The sequence below is a fragment of the Solanum stenotomum genome, unplaced genomic scaffold (genome assembly GCF_019186545.1).
Source record: "Solanum stenotomum isolate F172 unplaced genomic scaffold, ASM1918654v1 scaffold23131, whole genome shotgun sequence".
NCBI classification, from domain to species: Eukaryota; Viridiplantae; Streptophyta; class Magnoliopsida; order Solanales; family Solanaceae; genus Solanum; species Solanum stenotomum.
Window position 1 is genome coordinate 1 of NW_026027354.1, and position 25,222 is coordinate 25,222.

At 32.4% G+C, this 25,222-nt stretch overlaps 1 protein-coding gene and 1 pseudogene across 1 annotated transcript; both read right to left on the bottom strand.

The window, feature by feature from the left end:
• Positions 1 to 2,273: 2,273 nt before the first annotated feature.
• On the bottom strand, positions 2,274 to 23,358 carry LOC125851165 (putative Peroxidase 48). The gene is made up of 4 exons (XM_049530947.1): positions 23,152 to 23,358; positions 22,547 to 22,712; positions 22,105 to 22,447; positions 2,274 to 2,538 (listed from the first exon to the last, which is right to left on the bottom strand). The coding sequence occupies exons 2-4, from the start codon at positions 22,641 to 22,643 to the stop codon at positions 2,448 to 2,450; spliced, it is 531 nt and encodes a 176-aa protein (XP_049386904.1). The 5' UTR covers positions 22,644 to 22,712; positions 23,152 to 23,358; the 3' UTR covers positions 2,274 to 2,447.
• LOC125851166 (uncharacterized) lies at positions 3,528 to 6,638 on the bottom strand (annotated as a pseudogene).
• Positions 23,359 to 25,222: the final 1,864 nt, after the last annotated feature.

Genomic DNA, 25,222 nt, shown 5'->3' on the forward strand with positions numbered 1-25,222 from the left:
GTAGCCGTTTTGCTTGCATTTGGAGACCATTCCTTTGGGCAGACGATTCATATTTTTTTGTTTCCATGTAAATCATTTTCTTTTTTTGTCCATTCACTTCCATATATATCTAGTACTATCTTTTTACACACATATATATATATATATTGTGATTTCAAGTTCAAAATCAAATCTTCCTTGGTTGCAACTTGGAAATGTTCTTATCATCATTGTCCTTTGTATGTGTGGAATATAACATCTCCATATTTTCTATATATATGAAAAGGTTTTCTTACTATTCCAATAATAAAAAGAAAAAATCAGGCAATTTGATCAGCTAGTGAATTCCTTATATTTTAAACCAAATAAATTAGAACAAGTAATGTCCTGTATTTCCCGTACAATGGATTCTTTTTCTCGAATTTTTCTCTTAGCAACTCCTAGAAGCATGATCAATGTTGTCTAATTAGACCACGAATTACAAATGTATGAAAAAGTTCTATTGCTATTTCACGTGGCAATCCACATCGATGTAATAAAAATAAAGAACCTACAATAATAATACAACCATCTGAATAATCGACTCATTTACTAAGTAGAGTCTCACGAAATCAAAGAATTACATTTTTTGTGGTAAACAGAAATCACGGTTAACGCATACTAGCAACAAACGACTATATATATATATATATATATATATATATATATATATATTTATTTATTTATTTTTTGCTTTTAGTACATTGAAAAATACTGAATAAAAATATTAAAATTTTCTACTAGCTATATAGCTAAAATCTGTCTGGCACAAAAAGTCCATTCACTAGCACGCTTTTATGTTTTGTACCTGACATTTATTTGCCAGAAAGTTTATGTATTTATATGACACAAAAAATTAGCTTCTCAAATTAATGTACTTATATTTGTCACAACAAGTGACCTTATAAATATCTTGTTGAACGGACAAATATGTAATTTCATGCTAGGGGCATTGACTAGATATTTAAAGTACTTCATTTTCTACCATGAAGCTTGTGAGCTACCTGAACTTAATTAATTGTAACAAATAGGTGCATTAATTTACATCCGTCACCATTGTTGACTTCTCAAATGTAAGGCATCAAAAAGGGTGAAATAGGATATTTTAAGATTGAATTTTAAATCATCTGCTAGAGTTTGTATCGGACCAAACAATTCCACTACATCAATAATAATGTGGAAAATATTACGATTAGACTTCTATATAACAATATTTTTATATACTACTCTTAGTACTTCACACTTCTCCGTTTAAATGATATGTCCTCCTTCAAAATGATAAAAGAACAAAAAAAAAAATTAATTTCAGAATATGTATACTCCAAAAAAAGATGTAGTGAATGAAGATTAAAGTAGTGGGATTAGAAAGATTACCAAAATGTTCTGTTATGAAAATATGCACTAGATGATCGTTTAACTATATATTCCTATTATTGTTTTGTTTAGTCCAGATACTATATTGTTTTTTAAAATTATAGTTATGAATAATAATTATATATTCTTATTTCATATTATAAAATAATAATAATAATTTAATTTAATTTAATTAATTAATAAAAACTCTAACTAATTGCACACGTTGAAAGAACATCATAGAATGCAGACCAAAACACATATAATTACAATCATAATTTCATAAATTATAGTTTTTGGTAATTTTCGTTTACTTGTTTGGTAGGTTTTGTTTTTGGTAATTTTCGTTTACTTTTTCGGTAGGATTTGTTTTTCCTAATTGTTGTAGGTTTTGTCGACTGTTATAAATAGGTAGGTATATTGATACGTAGAGAAGATGGGGAAAATAATTTCAAGGATTGATACCATATCTGAGAAGCATAGGGAATTGAGATAGATGAAGAAGAACAACTTCAGCCATCTCTTTTCAATTCCTATCCTCCTCAGATCTGATTTCATTCATTGAATTTTAACGCTCTACAACAAAACAACAACAACAAACAGGTATGATCTCTTTATATTCTTGTTTCATGCTATATCGACATACGTACATATTTGTTAAATCCAATTGTGTCGTCTATAATCTCGTTTATAATTATCCTGGATGTTAACACCTATCTTGAAGATTCGAAGCTTTCGCTTTTTGTTAAATTTGGCGGCATCAACTTAGATTGATCGATTAGGTTTTCCTGTATACATGATTTGCGTCGGGGAAAAGAAAGGGCTCACAGCGTTATTTTTATATAATATAATCGACTTTTGATCAAATCTTGACAAGTTCTTGATTTAAACAATTCTTTTCTTGATTTACCTTAGTGCAATCCCGCAGACACACATATTTGCTGATTGATGTACATATAAAAGATATGCAATAATGAGAAAAATCAGATACTGATCTAAGCATTCATCCAAACGTACATGTGTGTGCCATCATTCAAGCACTAGGAAAAGTCATAAAATTTATCTAATCTACGAATTTAGATGTGAGCAACTGTGCCGAACTTCTCCTTTCGATCCAGTAAGAACACCAATATTGGACATTTAGCCATGGCATGAGCAAACTCTGTCCTAAATATGATCCCATCATCAATAGCGTAATTTGTCACTGCTGCAGCAGTCTTTTCATTAGCCATCAACTGTTGATCAGCTAACAGCAGCCCTCTTCCTCTTCCGCCTCAACTCTTCAAGAAAGTCGGGAGGAATTGTTGGATCAGGTAAACCTGTCCCCGTGAAATTACTGAGCCTGGGCCGAATAAATTGACAACCAATCCTCCCAATATTATGTGCTCCTTCAAAAGATAAAAGAACAAAAAATAAAAGAATTTCAGAATATGTATATTCTAAAAAAGATGCAGTGAATGAAGATTAAAGTAGTGGGATTAAAAAGATTTACCAAGAAGGGCCACTGTTTCCCTCTCATCAGATCCTAGTCTAAGAGTTTCACTGATATTCCCATTTGGTCGTGGAATTTCAAAACTATACATCAAATTATATCATAAAATTCTTTAGGAAAGAAACAAGAGAGATTAATTCAATACCAATATAAAACTTATTCTACTTCCAATTGGGACAAGACTCAATCTGGAAGCTCAGGAGTAATTGATACAGCTACATAGATTTCAAAGAAGCTAACACCACCTAGGGATAAGTTATAACTTTTTAGTATTAACTATGTCGAGCCAGCATATGTGAAAAAGATCTATCTACGAACAAACAAGAGGGCAGGGAGAAAAGGATACCCTCACTAAAAGCTGGATAAGACACAATGGAGTTCATTCAGGAAGTGGATTGACTTCTCACACTTGGTGGCGGCATTTTACTAGAATCATCTGATTGTCACTAGACTTGCAGACAGCTTCATCAAACTCCTCTTCTGTGTTCATCTTTCTCTTCTTTGCTGCAGATTCAGAATTATCTTTCCCAGTTTCACTGCTTTCCTCTTTCTGCCCACTCTTTTTCTCTTTCCCTTTCTCTGGTTGAGGTCCGAAATCCGACACAAATAATGGTGCTTCTCTTTCACTCAACCGACAGAACACTTGTTCAACAGTTTCACTTATTTACTTCCCTATTCCTTTANAGACAGCTTCATCAAACTCCTCTTCTGTGTTCATCTTTCTCTTCTTTGCTGCAGATTCAGAATTATCTTTCCCAGTTTCACTGCTTTCCTCTTTCTGCCCACTCTTTTTCTCTTTCCCTTTCTCTGGTTGAGGTCCGAAATCCGACACAAATAATGGTGCTTCTCTTTCACTCAACCGACAGAACACTTGTTCAACAGTTTCACTTATTTACTTCCCTATTCCTTTATTATCCAAAATGAGATCCCAAACCGATTTAGACGCTTTCTCAAGCACTGAAGTCCTTCAGGAAAAATTGGGCAAGCAGAGAACAGAAACCAAATTATTGACAACCAAGAAAATATTGAGCAAGCAGAGAATAGAAACCAAATTATTGACAACCAAAAAAATAAAAGACAACTTCATAAGGTGAGCACTTATTCTTTGCCTCGTAATCTTAGCATTAATTCAAACCAAAATGAGTACAGTGATCATCTCTACTTGTTCAGCCAGCAAGGTCTGAAGCATTTAAAATAGTTAAAAGCATTGACACTCTGATTTTATGCAGCTGAAAATTTATCAATTCTTAAATGAGATGATGTGGGGGGGGAATAATTCTAGAATAAATTAAGAAGAACAGTGGCAAGCACGTGGAATTTTCAGCATAATTGCATCCTAAGCAAGGTGTGCAGGAGCAATGAGCATCTCCAAGTCCTGGTAAAAGTATAGGAGCAGATTAAATCTGACTAACTTGGATATTGGACAAGATTCAATTTTCTACCAAATATACACTATAAACGAACAACGTTGATTAAGATCACAGAATTTTCAAGCTCTAATTATAAAGCATCAGCAATTCTAACGACAGATGTCTTATATCAAGATCCTGAAAACCTCTGTTTAAAAACTTACATAACAATCAGACGCTTGCCGAGATGTAACACAAGGTCAAGGGGCTTCCTTGAAATGCCTTTTTGCTCTTCCTATATATTTAATGCACCCAAAACCAACCCACATTTACATGTACCGTCAGAGATATGTCTGACCTTCAACCAAAACAGTGTATTATAACAACTGTCTCAATCTCAAGCAAGCTGAGGTCGGGTGAATAAATCCTCAATATCATAAATGCTCTATTTGGGTCGATAATATCTCAATACTCCGCACTTGAAGAATATCTCAACCAAAGTAGTGCAACCAAAACAAAATACTAAATTTACCATATGGACCACTTCTGTAAGTATAATCAGACAAAATAATAATTCCACCAATGTATTTCAATTCAGTATTTTATTTTTTTTTGATGACCATGGTGTCCAGGTCAACTTACGCACACATCGACTGTATTTCAATTCAATATTCTGAGATGATTATGCACACCACTCAAAAAATCAAGTTTTTATGTGAGCAAATGTACTGAAAGTCAAGAGAATCATCAGTGGTACTGATAAGTCATCAAACTGTACGTTCTTTCAGCATGCTTCACTTGACTTTTCAATTTAGGTTGACAAACTCAATTTCAGGGCCCTAGTGAAAGTCAAGAATTTATGCAGAAATTCAGTGTTCAAGTGTTTTGAATTCTTTCAATTTGCTAAGGTTAATAGTATAGAGTTTTCTTTCTTTCTTGCACAATATATGGTATCTCCTATTTAGAGGAAAATTCTTATTTAGTAACTCTCCTTTTTCATGTAGCCTAAAATTTCCTATTTTCAAATTATTTCACTCCCTTGCAGCCAACATCACGAGTCTCATATTTTTGTTAATAACTAAATCAGAGTCCTCTTGGTCTAGCTTTCAAAATCTACTTACATTGAAAGGATTTCTTCTCAAAAAGAGTTTTACAAGACATACATTGGGATAGCAGTTTGTATTTGACCAAATCATTTGAGAACCGCTTTTGCCAATATTAGAGAAACAATTTGAGTTTGGCAATATTTTTAAAAAGTAATTTTAAGTGTCAATTTTTAAAAAAGAACATGTAAAGATTCACTTCATTAGTCTTGGGCTTTAGTTAGTTCAATTGTTTTCACGTAAGGTTTTGTAAGATGTCCTTTGTTTCATTACAATGCTGTAGTGCTACCTAATATTTTGACTTCGACACAATATTTTTAATCGTTGTGTCCTGGATATAGGTCATGAAAAATATATTCAGGATTTCTTTTTGCTGGTATAACAAATATATTCACGTGTGATGAATCATAATATATTCAGGCTAAACCAAGTCCGAATTTCAAAAACTTATTCTTTCAATTATATTTCATGCTGTCAAATTGAACTTTCTTGAGATAATGCAGAAGCAAACCAGAACAAATAACAAACATACTCAAGTTCTTGTCGCAATGCATCAAAGAGCTCCCTTTTGGTCTGCTTTTCTGCACCAGGTGTGTTCAGAACCCTGCTTTGCTCAACCATCTTTATGGTGGTATTCTTGAGTTCTTCCTACATTCCAATAGAAATGGATTATCAGTGTAATAACAAGAAGGGGCTGATGCATGTTCAGGCAATGTGTATACCCTCACATACAGAGTCTGAGTGCTTGAAGACAGAGAAATCTTTTTTTCGATATACATATTTTTACTATAGGCATAATAAATAAACATACACTCAAATTCTGGAATCATATTACAAAAGAGTTACGGGTTTCATAGTACTCGGCACACACAGACTTATAATATTAGATAAACATTAGTAGGAAAACATATGTTTGAATAAAAAGTAGGTAATTGCGGGTAGGTGAAAGCAAACCATACATTAGCTTTGAGCTGAGTAATGATTTTCAACCTCATGGAATCAATTGTTCCATCGTTCATGAGTGTCCCCATTACATCTTCTGGCGTTATGACAGACGAAGATGATTCCATCGTCAATCTCCTGTTCAGTTATCTACAATCAGCTGAGACGCTAACAGAAAAAATAATGAATTAAACGAAATAACACCGATCATAAGCATACCACACCTGTAACGGAAGAGGAATCGAACTGATCGATCGAGGAAAATGGTGTGTTGCCGGTGAATCGATGAAATTAGGGTTCTGATGAATTTGGGGGAAAGAGGGAGAGCTAGGAAGAGAGGAGTATTTATTTTTAAATAAAAATACATAAATAGTCTTTAAATTTCTCCGAAAAATATTATGTACCTGTAAAATATTTATTTTATTATGCTAAAAAATGAAAGGAAAAAAAAGCATGTAATCATGAAATTAAAACTAAAAAAACAAAACAAAATATCCTTTCCCGCCAGTTTTCAGCCTTTGGCACCTCTTTTTTTTAAAAAAAATCTCTTCACCGCTCTAAAATTCCAAGCAAGCTTGTAATTCTCATTCTTTTAATTCTTTATATTTAAAAAAATATTAGATATCTAAATTTTATAAGTGAGTACGAAGTAAATATTTTTACATGCATTTTAAAAAGTGGGTGGAATCAGAAATTATCTATATACGTTAAATCCATCCTACGACAGTAAAATTTACTTTAACACTTTAATTATGAACGTTTAAATATTCCATAACAACTTTAAAGTGAATTGAATGTCACGTACCACTCTGACCCGCCACATCATAGGCATGTTAGTAAATGGAGGTGACGGTGATGTTTGTAAATATTACTTCCTTCATCCATCTTTATTTGTCCATTAAACTATTTTGGGATATTCCAGAATACTTGTATTGTTAATACGGAAAAGGGTCAAAATTACCCTTCAACTATTCGAAATACAGCACATATACCCTTCAATTATATTTTTGCTCAAAACTACCCTTCCCGTCTTACTATTGGTTCACTTCTACCCTTCCATTTAACGGAATAAGATGTGGCATTCAATGTGTAAATTATAATGCCACATAAACATACACCTAAGCACACCCACCCCACCCCATTGAATGATCCAACCTTCCCCTTCATTTCCACCATGGAGTCCATAAACAATAATTTCTCCGGCAGTATTTTAGCCGCACCAGACTTCATTTTCTCCGTCAAGATTTACCCATCCCCGCCACGCCCGTCCTTTCTTCTCCCCGTTACCACTCTCTCAAAACTCTTCTCACTTGGGTCAGCCTTTTATCCAATATCGATAGCGCTAAGATTGTCCAAATTTGTTCAATAACAACTGTTTTTTTTCTTCAAAAGCTCTACTGGACAAGTATGAATTTCTTCGACAGAGAATTCAATTGGGTTTGTTAAAATCAGCAACCTGACCTTTAGTGAACAACCATTTCATTGTTCATGGAATCGACAGTTTATTAGACCATCGATCTCTTCTTGATCACACAATCAGAGCATTAAGGAGAAGACGATTCACTGTTGTTGCTAATGCGTTAATCATAAATGGCCGAAGTTGTTAAGTTCAACTTTTGTTTCCGTTTTTGTGGCTTCTGATATAGCTTTGTTCTCACAACCTGATGGATCTTGTTATCGTCACTATGTTGTTTTCCGACGGTGCCGTTTTGGGGATCTTGCTAGAAATGCCAATGGTACTATGATTTTTCAAACTATCTGCTTGATTCTGGCAGTTTTATGCCTTCTCTATCGTCAGCGACAATGGACATCTGTTATCTGGATGAAAGAAATAACGATTTTACCATAAGTGTTCTATCAACATCTCCGGCGACAAGGGAGATTCGTTATCCGGATGAGATAATTAATGGTTATAACTTATAACTTGGGTATTGTTCAGTCTCATTCGCCGAAGACAATGGGGTTCCGCTATGATAATGAACGTTTTGACACGGGTGTTCAATTTCCTGGGCCTTTTAACAGGTGGGGATGGATCTGCTTATTAGGTGGACGTTTATGTGGCATTATAATTTACACATTGGATGTCACATCTTACTCCGTTAAAAGGAAGGGTAGAATTGATCTAATAGTAAGATGGGAAGGGTAATTTTGAGCCAAATTATAGTTGAATGGTATATTTGCTCTATTCCGAATAGTTGAAGGGTAGTTTTGACCTTTTTCCGTTGTTAATAAAATCAATGCATAATTTACCATATGTTGTATCTATTTTACCTTTACTATTAAATATTACTTAGTATTTTTCAAATAGTTGAATGATTTAAATTTAATAAGGGTGTGATTTGATAAAATCATCTCTATTATTTACTATTTATTAATCTCGATAACAATTTAATATTGTTGAATTGAGGGGTATCAAAAATAGCAGAAATCATCATATAAAAATGCAGTGTCAATACTACAATGGCGGCGCATGCAGAGGTTGATCTAGGAAGTGCCTCTGGATTCCCTTTTCTACTCAGATACAATTATTATGTGAGAAATGTGAGGATCTTGAGGGCATTGTGTGGTCGAAGATGAAGACAATTGTCCAGCTGCAACACAATGCCCCAGCACAACTATTACGCCTAATGTTCCATGATTGTTTCATTGGGGGTAATCTCCATTTTCTTAGTCTTTTCTTCCTTTCTTTCCCAATTTCTGGTTGTTCTTCAATTTGCAATATTTCTCTTTCTCTTGTCATTTTGTTACAGTTTATGATTCTTGATATGTGCATCATGAGTTCTTTAATGGGGTTTCATTGGGTACGGTTCATGCAATTGAATGAATACTTTGTGCGCACACCTATGTACACTCTTTGCTTTTTGAATTTTTTATTAATCCTGATTAGATCACAGAGCCTTTAGGTTTTCTTTTTGGGTGATTAGGGTTAAGCAAGAACTTTGAGCCCTACGAAGGTTAAAGAAAATGTCTAGGACCTTAAGTGAAGCAGAAAGGAGATTGACGTTTTATGCTGTATTCTCTACTGCTTAATGTTATTTCACTTCTTACCTTGGAAGCAACTCTAATGGTGTCTCTGCCAAGAAAACGACAGTTATTGATCACTTTTGTGTCTTTCCTTCTGTTATTCTCTGCAGTTCTTAGCCTTTTTTCGGCTCTACAATCTCTAATGAATGTAACCCTGATGAACACAAAATAGTTCTAAATACTTCCAGCCTACTGTCACTATTATTCATCTGTTTTTCATTTTATGTATTTCTCTTATAGCATTTTAGACATTTTTTCTTCAATAAGCCTTAAAATATATTGCATTGTGTGAACTTTCTGTGGCTTGCCTTTTTCTTTTTGTGTCAAGGGTCCTTAATGATCCAATTGGACCAGTTCCTATCATCCTACCTACTTTTACGTCTTACAGAAGTGTGTTCTTAATGAGTTCAGAATATTTGTTCTATGTTGATTTATCTGCTTGTGGTTTGGTCCATCTACTTGTGTACTGACAATATTTTGTGGATTTTGTATTACTTCATATTTGGCATCGGTTCCTGAGTTCCTGATGCACTTGCATTTTTCTTGGACATACTTGTGGATATTTTCTTCTTTATAGTTAGCAGTGTGATCTTGAACCTCATGCATTTGTGATTCTTCATATGTTATATGTGTCTTTGCGCCTTGTGTTCTTCGTCTCATCATCTGATTCAGATGGAGGTTTTAGCTGATCCAGTTTTGAGTTCTGGGACACAGATAAACCACATGCGTTGTTATTCTTTCTAGTTTCACCAGAGCATATCACTTATGTCTCTGCATGTTGATTTTCTGTAAATTTTTCTATGTATAATTTACCTGTAATATATATCCTTCTGTGTATGCATCCACACTCCTTTTCCCGGATTTCCTTTGATTATAAAAAGAGGGTGAGTTGTGATTACTTCTGAAAAGGCAGAGGTGATCTTTTAGAGTCATAAGGAAGTCAGAAATGATATTAGACATAGAATGGTTTTTCTTTTTTCGATAAGGTAGAGTTTCCAGACAATGAATTATCTATTCTATTGATTTTCAGGGTTGTGATGCATAAGCGTGGCAACGGGACCGGAACCGGTAATTCCGGGAAAAAAAATGTTTACCCGTCCCGGACCGGTAACGGAGGAAACCGGGTCCCAACAGCTATATTTTTAAAAAATAATATTAAAATTAAAAAATTAGGAACATTACTCAAATAATATTAAAACTTTTATAATTTTAAAGTTAAAAATTTATACTTTTATACTTTTATACTTTTAAACTTTTAAACTTTTAAATACAAACTTCAAACTTTAAAAGTATAAAAGTTTAAATTTCACACTTTAAAAGTTTAAAAATTTTAATTCAAACTTTAAAACTATAAAAGTTTAAATTTCACACTTAAAAACTTTGAAAATTTAAATTCAAAATTTAAAACTATAAAACTATAAAAGTTTAAATTTTACACTTTAAAAGTTTGAAAATTTAAATTCAAACTTTAAAACTATAAAAGTTTAAATTTCACACTTTAAAAGTTTGAAAATTTAAATTCAAGACAATAATAAAAAAAAAATTAAGGTGAATAGCCTATACTTTTATTAATATTAATTAAATAGTACAAGTTGAGTTACAAAATACTACTAGAGTATTAAAAAATCTAATCTACACAGCCACCTTCTAGGAAAGGTTCTGTTTGAATTAAACCTCGAATTATTATACTCATACTAATAGACATTTAAATTTAATAGTTCATGCTACCAAGGAGATCTTTTTTTAAATCATTTAACATTTCTCTAGTAACATGCTTTGGAATTGGTTGATTAGCTAGTTCATCCATTGCATCAATGTCGTTGTCACTAAAATCTTGCATTATTTCATCAACGTCATTTTCAAATTTGATCGGTAAAGGTGGACGACCATAACTTCTTCTCTTGCCATTAATCAAATCTCTAAATAGTACCGATATCTCCAAGTTATCTGTTGTTAATGAATATCTATGCTCTTCAATTTGAAATCTTGTTGCATTAAAAGCGCCTTTCGAAGCTACTGAAGATGCTTGAATAGCTAACACATCTCAAGCAACCAGTTGAAGTTTTGGAAATCCCTGCCCGCGATTGCTCCACCATTCTAGAAGATCAATAGCAGTAGGTTCTGTATTTTGATTAATATATGCATCAAAATCATTTCTATCATTATGAGAAAGTTCAAGATAACAATCAAGATCATCTTCATTATTATATCTACTCCTAGAACTTTGAGGCTCTTCATTATGTACTACATTCCTTATATTAGAATTATACAAGTCATACAATTTTCTAGCTTCAATTTTTATACTATCTTTAATATTTTGACAACTAGGTGTTTCATCATCTTCACTATCAATACCCAAATTAAAATATATTTTATTAACCATTCGTGATGCACCTTCATCTTTGTAATGTGGGTTTAACAAACAAGTGGTTAAATAAATTTGAGGAATGGGAATAAAATATTTTAAAAAATTTTCAATCATTTTCTTAACAGATTCTTCAAATCTTGATTTATTTTTGAATTTATAAAATTTACTAGAAATAGCACAAATATTAGGTAAAACAGAGCAAATAGTTGGATAATAAAGTGCAGATATTTTTTTTGTAGTTAAATAAAAAACTTTTAAGAATTCTATAAGGTTTTTTATGTCATTCCCATCATTATCATCAAGTTTATATGTCATATTTGAATTATGAGCATTCCAAACCATTTGAAAAGGTTTCATATATTCATAAGAGACTTCAAGTATTTCATATAAAGAATTTCATCTAGTACACACTGATTTTGAAATTTTTCTAGGTGAAGATTAAATTCACGACAACGATTTTCAAAATCTCTATGTCTAGCTTGACATTTAAAAATAAAATGACATGCAGTTTCAACTTTTATGCAACCATCATTATACATTGTTATACCATCTCTAACAATCAAATTATATATGTGTGCAGCACACCTAATATGAAAACCATCAATATAAATAGGGCAAAAAGATGATTTTAGTATTTCAACAACAGTTCTATTATTAGAAGCATTATCTAAGGTGACACTACTTATTTTATTACAAATTCCATAGTTTTGTAAAACATCTATAATTGTTTGAGCTATATAACTATCGGTTTTATGCATTTCACAACATTTATAACCTAAAATTCTTTTTTGCAAAGTCCAATTTTCATCAATCCAATGTGCAGTAATAGTGAAATAATCATTACCATTTACACTACGACTCATATAAGAAGTAATAACTATTTTACAATTATTATAATAAAATAAACAACGAAGATATTGAAAATGTTGAGCTTGATAATCAAAGATAGCCTTTTTAATTGTATTTCTAGTAAAACCTTTAAAATGTGGATTATACACAATTTGAATATAATGAATAAAATTGGGATTTTCAGCAAAACTAAATGGCAAACCCATAACAACAATCATTTTAGCTAATTCTTCAAGATCTTTTTCTCTACTATATGACCGTTGTATACTAGAGCCAGAAACATTAGAAGGATTTAATTGTGTTGGACCATATTAGAGCCCTCTACTCCTACATTTTCAGGAAGGGTGGTACCATTCTTTTTAGCTTCAGCTACAGCTTTAGCATGCAAAAATTCATTTTTACAACATGACATTAAATGATTACTCAAATGTCCCGTCCTACCCTGTTTTTATACAGTTTTATGATTCATTCTATGTTTACATTTATTACAAATAGCTTGTGTTTTATCTTCATTTTGAGTCATAAACTGCCACACAACTGAATTTTTAGCGCGTTCTACCTTAGTCTTAGGATGCACGGGGGGAACGGGAGCAGGACAACGAAAGGGAGCAGGAGGGGAAGAGGGACTGGGAGTGGGAGTAGCCGTAGCTGGTTGAGTTTCATCATCATCATATTCATCAGCATTATTATCAAAAATATCAATATAATCATTAACATCATCGTGTTCATCATCTTCAGGTAATTCCTCATCAAAATTACCAAATCTTCTTTGTAAATGTTCATGATAAGGATCTAATCCACTATTACTATCAATATTAAAACAATTTCATCAACATGCGTATAATCATCCGTATTTATTCTTAATTGAGAAGTTTTTTTAGTTTTAGATTTAGAAGTACTACCGATTTTTTTATTTTTCTTGGATTTTGAGCTCCATAAATTAGTGATCGAATCAACTATGGTTGTTTTATCCTTGTCAACATTGTTTTTACCGAAATCCATATTCAAATATAAAAAGTGAGTAAATTATATATAATACGAAAATGTAATGCAAGGTTTTAAACAAATAAATAACTAAATAAGTAGAGACTAGAGACTAATTACTCACAAAATAAATAATTAAATGCAAACAAATAAATAACTAAATGAAAAGTGAGTTGAAAGGAATGTACCAAACGTCTACTTAAAAAAGTAGACGTTTATGACCGAAAGCCGAAAATTGAAAGTTGAATTTTGAAGCTCCAATTTCCAAAGATCAAATTCATAATTTTAACGAGAATAAGAGATTAGAGAGTAGAGACTAGAGAGAGTAGAAGATATATTTTTGTGAGTGAAAAGAAAGAAAGAATGGGGGTATTTATAATTAAAAAAAGGGAAAAGGGTCTGATATACCCCTCAACTTTGTCATTTAGAGCTGATATACCCCTCGTTATGAAAGTGACTCATATATACCCCTACTTATATATAAATGGCTCACATATACCCTTTTCCTCTAACGGAAATGAAAAAAATTAATTTAAGGTTAATTTTTTATTTTTTTAAAAAAAATATATAATCCCATATTAGTATATTTAATCCTCCTCAAACATATATTTTTTTTATCTTTTTTTTTGTTTGAATGACTAATTTAGATTTATTATTTTGATGGTCAAATTTATTTATGTTTCACTAATATTCTTGTAAAACTTACTATAGATGACCAAATTTTTTTCTTCAAATACAAAAATTAAATTACAATATAGACCAAAAAAATAGTTTTAAATTATAATATAGACACAAAAAAATAGTTTTAAATTTTTTTCTTTACACTAAGGAATGAAAGAAAAAAATAAAATAAGAATAAGAAACTCAAATAATTATAATAAAAGAAGTCAAAAAATAATTTATGTATGAAAAAGATTAAAATATACTTTGAACTTTGCTAGAAGAATCATATATACCCCTAAATAATTTTTAAGAAAATTAAAAGTTAAAAATATAAATTTAAAACTAACCTTTTCACTTCCGTTAAATGAAGGGTATATGTGAGCTCATTTTGTAATGGTAGGGGTATATGTGAGCCGTTTGTATAACGGTAAGGGTATATATGAGCCACTTTCATAACGAGGGGCATTTCAGCTCCAAATGGCAAAGTTGAGGGGTATATCAGGCCCTTTTCCCTTAAAAAAATGATGAAAATATAGTTTTTAGAAGGTTGGGGCTTTAAAAAATGTTTGGGGGTAGGGAGGTGTAAAGGAGAATTATGGGGGTGAAAGAGCCGTTGGTGGGGCCCAAAACCCGTTGCCCAATGACTTTCAACGGCTATATAATTAAGAATTTTTATTTTTTTAAAAAAAGAATTGGACCGGACCAGGATTAACCGGTAAATCCCATTTTCCATCCCGTTAGCCCTCCCGGACCTACGTAAAACCGGACCTAACCAGTACAAGCCGGAACCGAGACGGAACGGAACCAGAACCGGCACCTCCCGGTTCCAGACTTAGTGATGCATCCGTTCTGCTAGCTGATAGAAATGAGAATGGGACTGTTGAACGTGAGGCCATCCTGAACAGGACGCTGAAAGATTTCAACTTCATTGACACGATAAAGGATGAAACTGAGGAGTCATGCCCTGGGTTGTCTCTTATTCTGATATCCTTGTCCTGGCAACAAGAGATGGCATAGTTTTGGTATGAATTTGGCCATATCCTTTGTTTCTTATTGTCCAGCATCTCAAGTTACTTTGCTGATTTCTTTTTTTGTTGCTCTTAGTACTTTCTATTTTACATGGTTCTGTCTTAGTGTTCCTTGTTCAAGAAAATATTAAGAGAATATAATCTGGCTAGTGAAATAGATGTAACTCATGCACTAGCATGAGTACCATATTTCTTAAAATAGTTTAGTTCAACAATCTTGTAGTGCATATTTACATAACAGATCATTTTGCACCTTTCAGTGGTATCATATGTTAACAACCCAGTTCTGGAAATATGGGAATATCCATAAACTATGCGTGTAATGGGACCGTATAGCTTTTCAAACCAAATTGGCTTTATTTTGTCATCAAGTATTATATCTTTAATATTCCACCTTCCTTCTCACGTGTTGATTTCCGACATCTTTTAGGCTGGTGGACCATATTTTCCTGTGCTTACAGGCAGAAGGGACAGTAATGAGTCATTCTTAGATAATCACTACTACAAGACTTTGACGAGAGGTAGAGGGCTGCTGTTTGCTGATCAACAGTTGATGGCTAATGAAAAGACTGCTGCAGCAGTGACAGATTACGCTATTGATGATGGAATTATATTGAGGATAGAGTTTGCCCATGCCATGGCTGAATTGTTCAAATTTGGTGTTCTTTACTGGATCCGAAGGAGAAGGTCCGCACAGCTGCTCCCATCTTGACTTTTCCTAGTGCTGGATTTAGGGAAAACATGTAATTTCTCAACATCCTAATATTAGAAAGAATAATTCATTTACAAACTTGACGTATAATAAGTGATATCATTAAAGTTGATTTTCTTTGTTGTATGAGGTTATAGACAAATTTGAAGTGATGTTTGAATTAAACATTGATCCTAATTCTATCATGATGTTCTTGCAACATGTGTGTTTACACAAGTGCATTATGTTCAAGATCACACTGCTAATTGTAAAGATCCTCAAGTACGTCAATGCAAGTGTATCATGCATCAGTAACCGATTCCAAATATGAAGTAATACAAAATCAACAAAAGTATTGTCAATACATGAACAAGGAATCACATTTGAGTTGAACAGCTCTGCCATTGAGATTTCTTAAAGCGTTCCCATCACCTTTTTTTTTTTTGGCCTAAAATTAAATTCATCCCTATCTGAAGATGATTCCTCGGCAATAGACGTTTTGCACTGCTCAAAGATTTATCAAAGAAAAAGAATTAACCAGCAAGTAAAGGATTCAATTAGCGGAGGTTATTGTGGCCTCCGCAAATAAACCGAGGCTTTTTGTTGTATTGAGCTTGAAAAATGAGAAGTAAAGAAACCTAAGATAAATTACGTTAGGAAAATTAAGTTTGAAAAAAAAATAGAAATGAAAGATAAATTAAAAAGGATATAAATTAAAAGTATCCTATAGTTTTTTTTTAAAAAAAAGTACCCTATAGTCCACTTTGTTTATTTATGGATAAATAATACTAAATAAGCCCGATAGGCTGTAAAATATGTTAATTGTAAAAATATATTCCGTATATTTTTAACTATTAATATTTCCGGAAGAAAATTGTGTAAGGGGAGAATTCCTATTCCTAGTTAGAGTAGGAATAGAACTTAGTATCCTTCGGGCTTGTAAGCAATGAAACTGACGCACTGCACTTGACTTATAATTACAATCATAATTTCATAAAATATATAGTTCAAATGTTCAATAAAAAGTAATCAATGTTTATTTCACACATCACTACAAATTTGTTTATAATCTCATACAATAAAGAAAATCAACTTTAATGACATGACTTATTAAACGTGAAGTTTGTAAATGAATTATTCCTTCTAATATTAGGATGTTGAGAAATTACATGAAAGCAAATGAAGTAAAGTTTGAAAAATGAGAAGTAAATAAATGCAAGATAAATTACGTAAGGAAAATTAAATTTGAAAAACAAAATAGAAACAAAAGATAAATTAAAAAGAATATAAAGTTAAAGTATCCTATAGTCTCTTTTTTTTAAATACCCTATAGTCAATTTTGTTTATAAATAATACTAAATACGTCATGTAGTTAGTAACATGAGTTAATTGAAAATATATATATTCCCGCATATTTTTAAGTCTTTATGTTTTTTAATATTTTGGCAAGAAAAAGTGGGATTCCTAGTTAAATAGGAATAGGAAACCAAATTAAAATAGTTTTTTTTTTATATATATATATATATATATATAGGCTTTGTTGCAGTATTATAAATAGAGATGGTCAAAAGAGGGGAGAAGGTATATGGGAAGAATTTCGTTGTTTGAAGCCACATCTGAGGGACGTAATAATTTCAATGTTATTATCTTTTGTTCTTTTCTTGTTTAATTTGATCATCTTCTTGTCTTCGTTTAATTTGATCATCTTCTTGTCTTCGTTTAATTTAATCATCTTCTTTTTTATTTAATTGATAAAACATATGTAGTACTGTATATAAAAGTACTAGTTCTGAATATGTGTGGTCCGATTAGTTGGCATTAAAATCTTCAATTTCAACTGATATGTTAGAAAAAAAATAAAGTATATCGAAAATGCTAGCTCTTGAGTAGGTGAACATTAATTTTAATTTTAATCATCTAATGCTTGAATTTAAAATGAATTCAATATTTGTAGAGTTGATATAAATTAAGATAGTTGAGATACTATTTATAATAGTTACTTTATGTGACATATGCATATATGTTACTCTATGATGATAAAGATACAATGTTTCTTTATGATATGTTTTTTTGTAGAACATTTCACATAATTTTTTATATTAGATTTGAGATGTATTTGGCTACTATAATAATAACTTCCACATAAATGCTTTCACTGAAACAAATATATTTTTGCATGTGTGATCACTGATTAGTATATTGTATTATGTATACATATTCAAAAGTATAATTTGATGAAAAATAATTCATTTTCGCAATCTACATCAGATGTGACAATATGTTGTACTTTGAAATAAATTATAAGACTATAATTACAACTTCTACATCTACTCTCAACTTAGATTCTTTAAATAACATCTGATGTGTAAAATATAATATTTTCACCGTTTAAAAAAGAATGACTCAATTTCCGTTTTAGTCTGTTTAAAAACGAATGACCCATTTCTTTTTTTGGCAACACTTTAACTTTAACTTTACACGTGACATGTTTAAGGCCATAAGATTAAAGAGCATTTTGGTACATTTGACATAACTTTAATTTAGAACCACAAAATTAAAGAGTCTTATTTCTTTTCTCGAACTCCGTTACAAGTCAAGCTGGACATTCTTTTTGAAACGAAGGGAGTACCAAATTACCATACCATCTTGATAAAATAAATTGCGCATAAATTAAAACGAAAGGAAATTGGTCCTTTGTGCCCAATTTATTTGATTATTCAGTTTTTCCTTTCCTGTTGTGTTTTTAGAAAAACAAATTTTTATTTCACACTCAGAGAATATTTCAATAGGCTGTAACAATTCTAATGTCTAACATTGCATTTCACAGCATAATATATTGCAAGACCCACTGCAAATGTATTTATATTTTTGATACCCGAGATAGATTTACAATACCGAGTATAATTTTCTTCTTTGATTACTTTCCTATTATATCCTAAAGTTGATATTGTTGCTAGCATAAACACTACTCATCCGAGTTTCAACAAGAAAATGAAGTACGAGACTGAGAGCGTCTTATTGTAAATATCATCTTTATATTTCTTTTGATATTTAGATGTTGGCGGTATTCGTTCATAGCGGAAGCACACAAAAATGGCAGAAAAGAAGTGAATCTGTACCGATTACTATAATCTAAGAAGGGCATTTATTAGTATACCCTTTTTGGCAAATTCTTTTAATTTAAACTCAATTTTAAGAGGGCAAACCTAAAAAACGCAGTTAAACAACCTTAGTTCTACTCACACACATTGAAAAATGTTCCTTAACAACACAAAAAGTTAATTTGGTTTTGAAATGCCGATGTAGTTAATGGATTTTGAAAGGCACATTAATAGATGTGCGCTGCCTAGGTTGTATGCGCTCCATTTTTCTTATAACCCCTCTTTTTCTCTCGGTCTCTCTCTTACATGTCTTTTGTAAACTAGTTTAAAAAAAAAAAAAACCACAGCCCATCATAATCATCTTCTCTAGCACCCCACCCCCGATCCCCAAGCCCTTTCCCACCACCCGCTCCCCCCTCCCCCATCCAAATCATCTTCCCCACCAGCCCATCTTATAAACCCCTCTTTTTCTCTCGGTCTCTCTTATAATGAATTCACTCTAGAATGAACAAAGTATAGTAAAGGCGTCTAAGTAAAAATTTGTGCCAACTTTAAGTGAGTGCATATAATATATCGTGATTGCATTCATCAAAATTGCATATTGATTACAATCATTAGAGTGAATTCACTCTATTTCATTGTATGATAGAGAGAGAATAGGTACAATATGTTGAGCTAGCACATACAACTATCGTGATTGTATGCTTTGCTACAGTTGCCGGAACTAATGAATACAATCTAATACTTAACATTAATTGCTACTGTATTCATGGAATCAATGCTTAATTCGCACATCACTACAAATTTGTCTATAATCTCATACAACAAAGAAAATCAACTTTAATGACATGACTTATTAAACGTCAAGTTTGTAAATGAATTATTCCTTCTAATATTAGGATGTTGAGAAATTACATGAAAGCAAATGAAGTAAAGTTTGAAAAATGAGAAGTAAAGAAATGTAAGATAAATTAGGTTAGGAAAATTAAATTTGAAAAAAAAATAGAAATCATATTCATATATATCATATATAATAAAAGAGAATCTTAGGCCCGCCTACGTGGCGCCACCACAAACCAGAATTTCTTTTTAATTTATTTATTTCCAAAACTACCAATCCCCTTTCATGAAAAGCTGTGACATTTATGAAAAGTTATGACTTTTATGAAAAGTTGCGACTTCAGTGAAGAGTTGCGACTTCAGTGAAGAGTTGTGACTTTTGTGAAAAATAGTGACTTTTTGTGACCTTTTCGAAGGGTTGCAACCTTTCCGATAAGGCACAATAACCATTTGTTCACACTACCCTTTGTTGTCTATAAATAGAGGGATTTCCTCTCATTTTAAAACAACAAAAATTCTAAACCTCCTCCTGATCGTCTTCTTCTTCTTCTTCACAATTAAATATTTGTTTACTTTACTCCTGTTGAGTGGATCACTGACACCATTGTTTATGTTACAGATCCCGGTATGTATTTTTACAGTCATTAATTTATGTTTATGTTATTGAGGATAAATGATAAGATGTAATAATTTGCATTTCCTTTACATTAGTAATGTTTGTTACTATGTAATCTTGTATATAAGATAATATAGTGTTTTAGTTTTAATGACGGATAGGTTTTTAAGTATTATTTTATAAATTTCGTGATATTAAATTTCCGCGCGAAGTGCGGCTAATTTTACTAGTAAAAGATAAATTAAAAAGAATATAAATTTAAAGTATCCTATAGTCTTTTTTTTAAAGTATCCTATAGTCTTTTTTTTAAAGTATCCTATAGTCAATTTTGTTTATAAATAATACTAAATACGTCCTGTAGTTTGTAACATAAGTTAATTGTAAATATATATTCCCGCATATTTTTAAAATTAAAAGTCTTTATGTTTTTTAATATTTTGGCAAGAAAAAGTGGGATTCCTAATTAAATAGGAATAGGAAACCAAATTAAAATAGTTTTTTTTTATAGGTTTTGTTGTTGTAATATAAATACGTATATGGGGAGAATTTCGTTGTTTGAAGCCACATCTGAGGGACTTACAGGACGTATCAAGAATTTCAAAGTTAGGTAAATTTGATAAGTAGAGAAACGGAAAATAATTTCAAGGATTGATACTATATCTGAGAAGCATAGGGAATTGAGATAGATGAAGAAGAACAACTTCAACCATCTCTTTTCAATTCCTATCCTCCTCAGATCTGATTTCAATTCATTGAATTAACGCTCTACAACAAAGCAACAACAAATAGGTATGATCTTCTTTATATTGTGTCGTCGTATTTATAATAATCTTTACAACTATAATCTTTACGCTTTTTTGTTCAATTTGGCGGCATCAACTTAGCTTGTACCAATCGATTAGGTTTTCCTGTATATATGATTTGCTTGGGAGAAAAGAAATATTTTCAATGTTTGAAGCCCTATCTGAGCGGCATAAGGGATTCAGATACGATTTTATTCATTGAATTAACGTTCTACAATAAAGATCCTCAGATACAATCCGACTCATTGAATTAACGTTCTACAACAAAGCAACAACAAGTATGATCTTCTCTATATTCTTGTTTCATGTTGTATGTCATGATCTTCTTTATATTCTTGTTTCATGCTATATCGACATACGTACATATTTGTTAAATTCAATTGTGTCATCGTGTTTATAATAATCTTTACAACTATCTTGAAAATCTTTACCCCTTTTTGTTCAATTTGACGGTATCAACTTAGATTGTACCAATCGATTAAGTTTTCCTGTATATATGATTTTCTTGGGAGAAAAGAAAGGGCTCACAGCATTAAATCGACTTCTGATCAAATCTTGACAAGTTCTTGATTTTAACAATTCTTTTTCTTGCGTAAAGATGATAAGTAAAAGATTAGTTATCCTCAGACACACATATTTGTTGATTGATGTACATATAAAAGATATGCAAGAATGAGAAACATCAGATAGAGATCTAAGCATTCATCCAAACAAACAAGTCACTCTGTACATGTGTGTGCCATCATTCAAGCACTAGGAAAAGTCATGAATTTATCTAATCTACGAATTTAAATGTGAGCAACTGTGCCGAACTTCTCCTTCGGATCCAGTAAGAACACCAAAATTGGACAGTTTAGCCATGGCATGAGCAAACTCTGACCTAAATATGATCCCATCATCAATAGCGTAATCTGTCACTGCTGCAGCAGTCTTTTCATTAGCCATCAACTGTTGATCAGCAAACAGCAGCCCTCTTCCTCTCATCAAGGTCTTGTAGTAGTGATTATCTAATGAAGTCGCAATTGATACACTCAGACCCCTAGCTGTATCTGTATCTTCATCATTCAACATATTGCTGATGGTGTTGTTGTCGTCTGGACACTTCCGCCTCAACTCTTCAAGAAAGTCGGGAGGAATTGTTGGATCAGGTAAACCTGTCCCCGTGAAATTACTGAGCCTGGGCCGAATAAATTGACAACCAATCCTCCCAATATTATGTGCTCCTTCAAATGATAAAACAACAAAAAATGATAGAATTTCAGAATATGTATATTCCAAAAAAGGTGCAGTGAAGATTAAAGTAGCGGGATTAGAAAGATTACCAAGGAGGGCCACTGTTTCCCTCTCATCAAATCCTCTGAGCGAAAATAGCCTAAGAGTTTCACTGATATTCCCATTTGGTCGTGGAATTTCAGCCATCGCCTTATCAAAGAATGACTCCTTACTGTCCCTTCTGCCTGTAAGCACAGGATAATATGGTCCACCAGCCTAAAAATTGTAGGAAATCAGCATGTGAGAACGAAGGTGGAATATTAAAGAACAGGAAATCAGCATGACAAAAAAGCCAATTTGGTTCGAAAAGCTACATGGTCCCATTATATGCACAGTTTATGAATATTCCCATATTTTCAGAACTGGGTTGTTAACATATGATACCACTGAAAGGTGCAAAATGTTCTGTTATGTAAATATACACTACAAGATTGTTGAACTAAACTATTTTAAGAAGTACGGTACAAATGCTAGTGTATGAGTTGCATCTATTTCACTAGCTAGCCAAATTCTATTCTCTTAATTACTTCTTGAACAAGGAACACTGAGACAGAACCATGTAAAATAGAAAGCACTAAGAGCAAGAAAAAAGATATCAGCAAATGAACTTAAGATGCTGGACAGTAAGAAATAAAGGATATGGCCAAATTCATACCAAAACTATGCCATCTCTTGTTGCCAGGACAAGGATATCAGAACAAGAGACAACCCCAGGGCATTCCTCCTCAACTTCATCCTTTATCGTGTCAATGAAGTTGAAGCCTTTCAGCGTCCTGTTTGGGATGGCCTCACGTTCAACAGTCCCATTCTCATTTCTATCAGCTAGCAGAACGGATGCATCACAACCCTGAAAATCAATAGGATAGATAATTCATTGTCTGGAAACTCTACCTTATCGAAAAAAGAAAAACCATTCTATGTCTAATATCATTTCTGACTTCCTTATGACTCTAAAAGATCACCTCTGCCTTTTCAGAAGTAATCACATCCCACCCTCTTTCTATTATCAAAGGAAATCCAGGAAAAGGAGTGTGGATGCATACACAGATGGATATAACTACAGGTAAATATACATAGAAAAATTTACAGAAAATCAACAAGCAGAGACATAAGTGATGCTCTGGTGAAACAAGCGAGAATAGCAATAAATGTGTTTATCTGTGTCCCCAAACTTAAAGCCAAGAAAACTGGATCAGCTAAAACCTCCATCTGAACCAAACAAAGAACACAAGGCACAAAGACACATGACAGCATATGAAGAACCACAAGTGCATAATGTTCAAGATCACACGGCTAATTATATAAAAAAAAAATCCACAAGTCCGTCAAAGAAATGCAAGTGCATCAGGAACCATTGTCAAATATGAAGAAATAAAAAATCCAAAAAAGTATTGTCGATACACATCTACATGGACAAAACCACAGATAAATCAACATAGAGCAATNTTCTCATTTCTATCAGCTAGCAGAACGGATGCATCACAACCCTGAAAATCAATAGAATAGATAATTCATTGTCCGGAAACTCTTACCTTATCGAAGAAAGAAACCATTCTTTGCCTAATATCATTTCTGACTTCCTTATGACTCTAAAATATCACCTCTACATTTTCAGAAGTAATCACATCCCATCCTTTTTCTATTACCAAAGGAAATCTGGGGTAAAGAGTGTGGATGCATCCACAGATGGCTATAATTACAGGTAAATGATAGAATAGATAATTCATTTTCTGGAAACTCTACCTTATCGAAAAAAGAAAAACCACTCTATGTCTAATATTATTTCTGACTTCCTTATGACTCGAAAAGATCACCTTTGCCTTTGCAGAAGAGTAATCACATCCCATCATTTTTCTATTACCAAAGGAAATCTGGGAAAAGGAATGTGGATGCATACACGGATGGATCATGGATATATATTACAGGTAAATATACATAGAAAAGTTTTTGGAAATCAACAAGCAGAGACAGAAGTGATGCTCAACTGAGACTAGCGAGAATAACAATACATGTGTTTATCTGTGTCCCCAAACTCAAAACTGAGAAAACTGGATCAGCTAAAACCTCAATCTGAATCAAATAAAGAATACAAGGCACAAAGACACATGACAACATATGAAGAACCACAAGTGCATGATGTTCAAGATCACACTGCTAAGTATAAAGAAGAAACCATCCACAAGTACATCAAAGAATTGCAATTGCATCATGCATGCATCACGAACCGATGACATATATGAAGTAATACAAAATCCACAAAAGTATTGTCAATACACATCTACATGGACAGAACCACAGATAAATCAACATAGAGCAAATATATTGAACTCATTAAGAACACACTTCTGTAAGATGTAAGTAGGGAGGGATGATAGGAACTGGTCCAATTGGAGCATTAAGGACCTTTTGGCACAAAAAGAATAAGACAAGCCACGGAAAGTTCACACAATGAAACATAACAAACATCAAAGGCTTATTAAAGAAATGTCTACAATGATATAAGAGAAAATGAATTCACATCTGATACATGCATGAAATGTGAACAGAGGAATAATAGTGTGACAGAAGGCAGGAAGTACTTGGAACTATTTTGTGTTCATTAGGCTTACATGAATTAGAGATTGTAGAACCAATAAAGGCTAAGAACTGCATACAATAACAGAAGGAAAGACACAAAAGAGATCAATAATTGTCGTTTTCTTGATATTAAGAAAATCAATCAACAA

What these genes read in the sequence shown, in the direction of transcription:
- LOC125851165 (XM_049530947.1), bottom strand. Translation starts at nt 22,643, where the DNA reads ATGGCTGAAATTCCACGACCAAATGGGAATATCAGTGAAACTCTTAGG. An exon ending in GGAAACAGTGGCCCTCCTTG is followed by an intron (nt 22,448 to 22,546) that starts GTAATCTTTCTA and finishes TATCATTTGAAG; the next exon opens with GAGCACATAATATTGGGAGG. An exon ending in GATGATGGGATCATATTTAG is followed by an intron (nt 2,539 to 22,104) that starts GTCAGAGTTTGC and finishes GATCATATTTAG; the next exon opens with GACAGAGTTTGCTCATGCCA.